Source organism: Anser cygnoides, chromosome 29, assembly GCF_040182565.1.
Source record: "Anser cygnoides isolate HZ-2024a breed goose chromosome 29, Taihu_goose_T2T_genome, whole genome shotgun sequence".
Taxonomy (NCBI): Eukaryota; Metazoa; Chordata; class Aves; order Anseriformes; family Anatidae; genus Anser; species Anser cygnoides.
In genome coordinates, this window is record NC_089901.1 from 4,129,304 (window position 1) to 4,135,099 (window position 5,796).

General features: G+C 51.5%; 1 protein-coding gene across 1 annotated transcript; it reads right to left on the minus strand.

Annotated features, from left to right (window-relative positions):
* Nucleotides 1–1,527: 1,527 nt before the first annotated feature.
* On the minus strand, nt 1,528–2,463 carry LOC136787425 (olfactory receptor 14C36-like). Its single transcript, XM_066984619.1, has one exon. The coding sequence runs from the start codon at nt 2,461–2,463 to the stop codon at nt 1,528–1,530; it is 936 nt and encodes a 311-aa protein (XP_066840720.1).
* Between the last annotated feature and the right edge of the window lie 3,333 nt (nt 2,464–5,796).

Here is a 5,796-nt window from a genome sequence, read left to right on the forward strand (position 1 = left end):
GCACTTGAGCTCTGGTCAGTCCACCTCGGACAGGCTCACGCTCTGTGGGCTCCATTCACTGCTGTCTACCAGGCTCACAGAGCCCTGACAAAGGACTCTGGCAAGTGATTTGTTGCAGCCCTGGGGCAATGGCAGTGACATTTTCGTTTCTTACAGCCTTCACACAAATCTTTCTCCTGGCCCTCCCCACTGACCAGTGCTGCCTGTCAGGTGGCACTCAGTGACCTTTCAGAAGGACCTTTGGGCTTCCTGAATTGTCCTGGTCCTTATTAGCACCTTCCTTGCTCCTCCCAGAGCTCAGAGGGAGCCTTCTTGTCCATCATGGGGCCCTCTACTAGCTCTGGCTGGGGCGGAGTTACTCTCTTCAGACTCTGTGGTGCTTCTGTGATAGCATCTGTTGTGCTGTGTATTTAATGTGACAAAAACAGTGTTGGTTACCCACACGTTGGAGCCCATGGACTCCTCAGATTGACCTTACCAGAAGCAACCTTGTATGGTCGCTCATTTTATGAGGTTTTCTAATCACTACACACTGAGTTTGTTGTTCCCCTGAAATCTCGTGGCAGCTCCAGATTCCTCTCCAGGCTGGTATCAGCCATCAGCCCCACTGCAGGGAGTTCAGTCCCATGCAGATGAGTCCAAGACCTGTTGTCTGCTTGGACAAGTGCCGCCATAAAGGGAGGTCTTGGTCCAGTCATTGGTTCCTCACAGACCACCCTGGGACTTTCATCCTGTGTCCTTCAATCCATGAAGAAGGCCAGAAAACAGAAGGGCAGGGAGTAACCTCTTGGCTGTATGCCTGACAGCAGCACTGGAAGAGGTGTCCAGGCTTCTGGGTTTGCCCTGAACAGCCCCTTTTGTTTCCGTGCTGCTAGCAGAGAGGCCACCTGTGACTCAGGACTGCACAGTGCCTACTGCTGCCTGCAGCCACAGGGATGTCACTGCAGAGACAAGAAGACTGTCATCGAGGCACGTGAGACCTCAGGATTAACCCAGACACAAGAGCACAAGAGAACAATGTGGAAGCCAAAAGAGAGCAGCAGTGAAAAGGCCACGTCCTGCTGCTGGCCGTGGCCATGGCTCCAGGGAAGCAGCAGCCGTGACCTGAAGGCAGCAGAGAGGCAGAGCCCAGTGGGCAGTGAGGGGCAGCCCCGAGGGCCACCGGGTCTGCTCCTCCATGTGACAGCTGGCCCTGAGCCTCTCCTGTGTGCTTGGGCTGCTCCCCCAGCTCCAGAGATGGAAAGAGACAGTAGCTGAAAACAATGAATTTCTGAATGAATTTCTGATGGCATTCTTTTGTTTTTATCTAAAGAGGAAGCCTAGTTCTACAGGTACATAAGAGGATTAGATTAAAACAAATATAATAATCAACAGATGAGAAGATAATAATTATCTTTTAATATTATTATTTAAACAATAATAATATTATCACACTTTTTAGAAAATATTACTGAGGAGAAAGAGCAACAACAGCTTGCCATAGTATTTTCTGAGAGTCATGTGAGTCCTCTTAAAATAATTGTCCCCTTACTGATGCTGGAGAAACAATTTTCCAAAGAGTTTCCACAGGGCATCCTTGAGCTCCTTGTTCCTCATGCTGTAGATGAGGGGGTTTACTGCTGGAGGCACCACCGAATAAAGAACTGCCACCACCAAATCCAGGGATGGGGAGGAAATGGAGGTGGTTTTCAGGTAGGCAAACATAATGGTGCTGAGAAAGAGGGAGACCACGGCCAGGTGAGGCAGGCATGTGGAAAAGGCTTTCTGCCTTCCCTGCTCAGAAGGCATCCTCAGCACAACCCTGAATATCTGAACATAGGACAATGCAATGAAAACAAAACAACCAAAGGCTAAACAGACAGTCATAACAAGAAACCCGAACTCTGTGACATAGGCATCTGAGCAAGAGAGCTTGAGGATCTCAGGGATTTCACAGAAGAACTGGTCCAGTACATTAATTTGGCAGAGTGGCAGTGAAAATGTATTGGCAGTGTGGAGCAGAGAATTGAGAAAGCCACTGCCCCAGGCAGCTGCTGCCATCTGGGCACAAGCTCTGCTGCCCAGGAGGCTCCCGTAGTGCAGGGGCTTGCAGATGGCAACGTAGCGGTCGTAGGCCATGATGGTGAGAAAACAATATTCTGCTCCAATCAAGAAGACAAAAAAGAAGATCTGGGCAGCACACCCTTGATAAGAGATGGCCCTGGTATCCCAGAGATAATTAGCCATGGCTTTGGGCAGAATGGTGGAGATGGATCCCATGTCGAGGAGGGCGAGGTTGAGGAGGAAGAAGTACATGGGGGTGTGGAGGCGGTGGTCGCAGGCTACGGCGGTGAGGATGAGGCCGTTGCCCAGGAGGGCAGCCAGGTAGATGCCCAGAAAGAGCCCAAAGTGCAGGAGCTGCAGCTCCCGCGTGTCTGCGAATGCCAGCAGGAGGAACTCGCTCACAGAGCTGCTGTTGGGCATTTGCTGGTCTTTGTACATCATTGTCTGTTGAAGAGGAGAAGGCAGAGCAAAGTTAGAACAGACTTCTCAGAGGAAAACCTAGAAAACCATCTAGGTCTTAGAGAACCCCCAGCCTGAGCCTTTCTCTTTGCAGGAGAACCTTTCTACATCTCTCTTGCTTGAGCTGTGGCTGGTGCTGGCTGAGAGTGGCACTGGGAGCAGGGGCTGGTTTGGGCTCCAAAGGAGTCCCTCCTGCTGTGCAGCAGGAGGGAAGCAGGAACATAGGGGAAACTCAAGTTCAGTCCACTTGTCACATCCATTAGATTTGCAGTGCTGTTACAAACAACTCATCTGAATGCAAAGCAGAGCTGGAGGGATTTTGTATATTTTATCCCAGTTGCCCCTGTAATCTTTAGCTTCGAAGAGGTGAAGGATGGTGGAACTCCCTGACATTTCCTGTACCCTCCTGGTGAAATCCTTTGGGTGCCAGGAAACATACAGAATGTCAGTTGATGAAGACTGAGCAGAACAGCTCTGCCCACCAGTCCTGTTCTCAGCTGCCCTGTGTCACCCCTCTGTGAGCTGCAGGACCATCCCACTCAGGTGTTTCCCTGAGAAGAAACTGGAGACAGCCCAAGTCCAAGTGCAGCTGGACAGAATTCTCACCTTGTCTCTGGGTTTTGAGCAGAAATCTCAGCTCTTCCCTCCTAGCCAGGGCTGCAGTGGCCTCTCTCCAGCTGCCCACAGACAGCCATCCAGCAGCACGGACATGGCCTTAGCAAGGAGGTGTCTTCCCCTTGGGGTACCTGGATGACACAAGGATAGCACAAGAGAGCTGCATCCTGCTGGAGAGCAGCCTGCAGCCCAGGAGAACACCCCACAGACAGACCTGAATATCCACAAGCCGGGGTGTCCCAGATTCCCAGCTGCACCCCCTGCAGTGTCTGCAGGACGCTTGGCTACTCTGCTCTCGGCTGACCGGGGGCAGCTAAGTTATGACACTCCAAGGGGCTTCTGCCAGACTTCCTCACCTCGAAGTGCAATCCAGCAGGACTCTCAAAGCCTACTCCACTGCCCACTGCCCTCCCAGAAACAAGACCCAGGAGGAGACCCTTCCAGGACCTGCAGCTGCATGGCCCTGCAGACAGAGACTTAACTTGTCAAGAGCTGTGGAGATTTCTCCTGCAGTCAGCTCTCAGCATGCTCCCACTCCCAACTGCCTCCAACCCCTCTCTCCTTCTCTCCTCTTTGCATGCCACTTTTGGTCAGAGCCCTGAGCCCTGCTGTGCTGTGCAGAGGAGCTGCTCCTGGGCAGAGCTGTCTCTCTGCACCAGAGCCCTCTTGCCAGGAGCTCTCTCTGTCCCAGTAGCCCGGCCCAGATCAGCAGCAGAGGCCCAGCCCAAGGCATTGGAACGACCCCTCTGGTGGCTTTGGTGATGAGCCCATGAACCTCAGGCACTGAGAGACAATTGAAGAAATCTCTCAAGAAGTTCAAGTCAGATGCAAGTTTCCTGCAGTGTCCCCCTGAGGGCCAGCACTGACATAGCCTCCCTTGGAGCTCGTTAGAGCAGAACATTGGAGGCAGTGAGGACAAGTAGACAAAGGCAATGTGAAGGTGACAGTGATGTGCAGGAAAACTGGATGTGTTTCACCAAGCATAAGGGCCAGGCCTTGACCCCTGGCCCCCAGGAAGGGAGATCCTCTCCCTTCACACATTGCTCAGGGCTCTTCCTGTGGCAGTAGGAGATGGGGATGTGCATTGCCAAGTGCAGGACAACCCCTGCCTGATTCATGGTTGGGGGCAAGGATGCAATGAGACCCTGGCGCTTTAACAATAAGCTGTCTTCTCATAGGCCTCCATGGCAGAGACAACAGCCATAGCCATGGACAAAAAGACCTCGATCCTGTTGGGACTTTCAGCCTTGTCACAGCCCTTAATCCTTTCCACAGCAGCCTGTCCTAGGGACTCTCAGACATGCACCTCTTTTTCTGCTGGCTGAAGACCCTTCTGTGGGTGCTGTCTTACCAGATCTCAGCTGAGTCTGATAACTCAGATTTTCTTGGTGGCCATGCTCCTCATAAGGCAGCTCTGCAGGAAGCTGGCCTGGTTCCTGCTGAGCAGGCACTACAGCTCGTATGGCATCCCTCGTCTTGCCCTGGCCCTCCTCCTCCTGGGCACTGCTCACTCAGCAGGGTCCCAGTCTGCCCTGATGTGTGGTCTTCCTCTTCCTCCAGTGCAGGACTAGGCTCTTCTCCTTGTAAATGCCAAGACGTTTATGTACGCAAAATCCTGCAGTTTCTCAAGGTTCCCCCACACTGATGCTCCATTCTGTCACCTGCTAATATCTGCAGGCAGACAGTTCAACCTTCGTGTGATTCTGCTATCTGTGACAAGACAGCAGCATCAGGAGTTGCAGGAAAGTGTGGATAATACAGGAGTAACCAGTTGAATGAAATTGCAGCACAGAGTCACAGAAGGGTAGGGGATGGAAGGCTGCCAGGTTCCACCTCTTCTGTGCTTCCTTTCATGCATACTGTCAGTTTGTCTGGAGCTGTGTCCTAAATGTTATGGGGCTGTGCATGTCAAAATTAGAAAGGCCAAAGCCCATCTGGAGCTCAATTTGTCTATTACTGTCAAAGATAATAATAACTATTTATATAAATACTTTTTTTAAAAAAGGAGGATTAAAGAGAATCATCATCCTTCATAAGATTTGGGGGAAATCTGGTGATGATCTACAGGTAAGGTATAGGCTGAGGTACTTAATTCCTTCTTTGCCTCAGTCTCTAGCAACAAGACCAGATGTTCCCCTGGACATTTCTTCCCCCTCATGGTCACTGCCAACCTTCCAAGCAGCCTTGTAGCATTTTTTTTCTCTCCTTCTCTTTCCTACTATCAAAGAAAACTAAGAAAAATAAAAGTGGAAACAATCCTAAAGTAGGCATCCCAACCCATCAGCCTTCTTGCGGCCTGTCAGCCAACCAGACAGAAGTCACCTCACCTGCATCTTCCAAGACATGGGCCTGCTGCTGGCCTTGCATCTTCCAAGACATGGGCCTGCTGCTGGCCTTGCAGCTTCTTGGCTAGACACACCCAAGCCTTGTGCCTCCTGCTGTCCAGTCATGTACTCAAGCAGAAAGGACAGGACAACCCATATTCGGGCCTTCTTTCTGTCTGGATTGTCTTGGGTATGTAGGCAGAAGGGATCCCACAGTCAGCATGCCAACCAGATGCGTGTTGCTGGCCTACCAGGGCCACTGGCAGATGTCAGCCAAAAAGTACAGATCCCAGAGAGAAGTCAAGGGTGACCTGTCAACTACAGACAGAGTGACCTCATGGTCCCTTTCCATGAC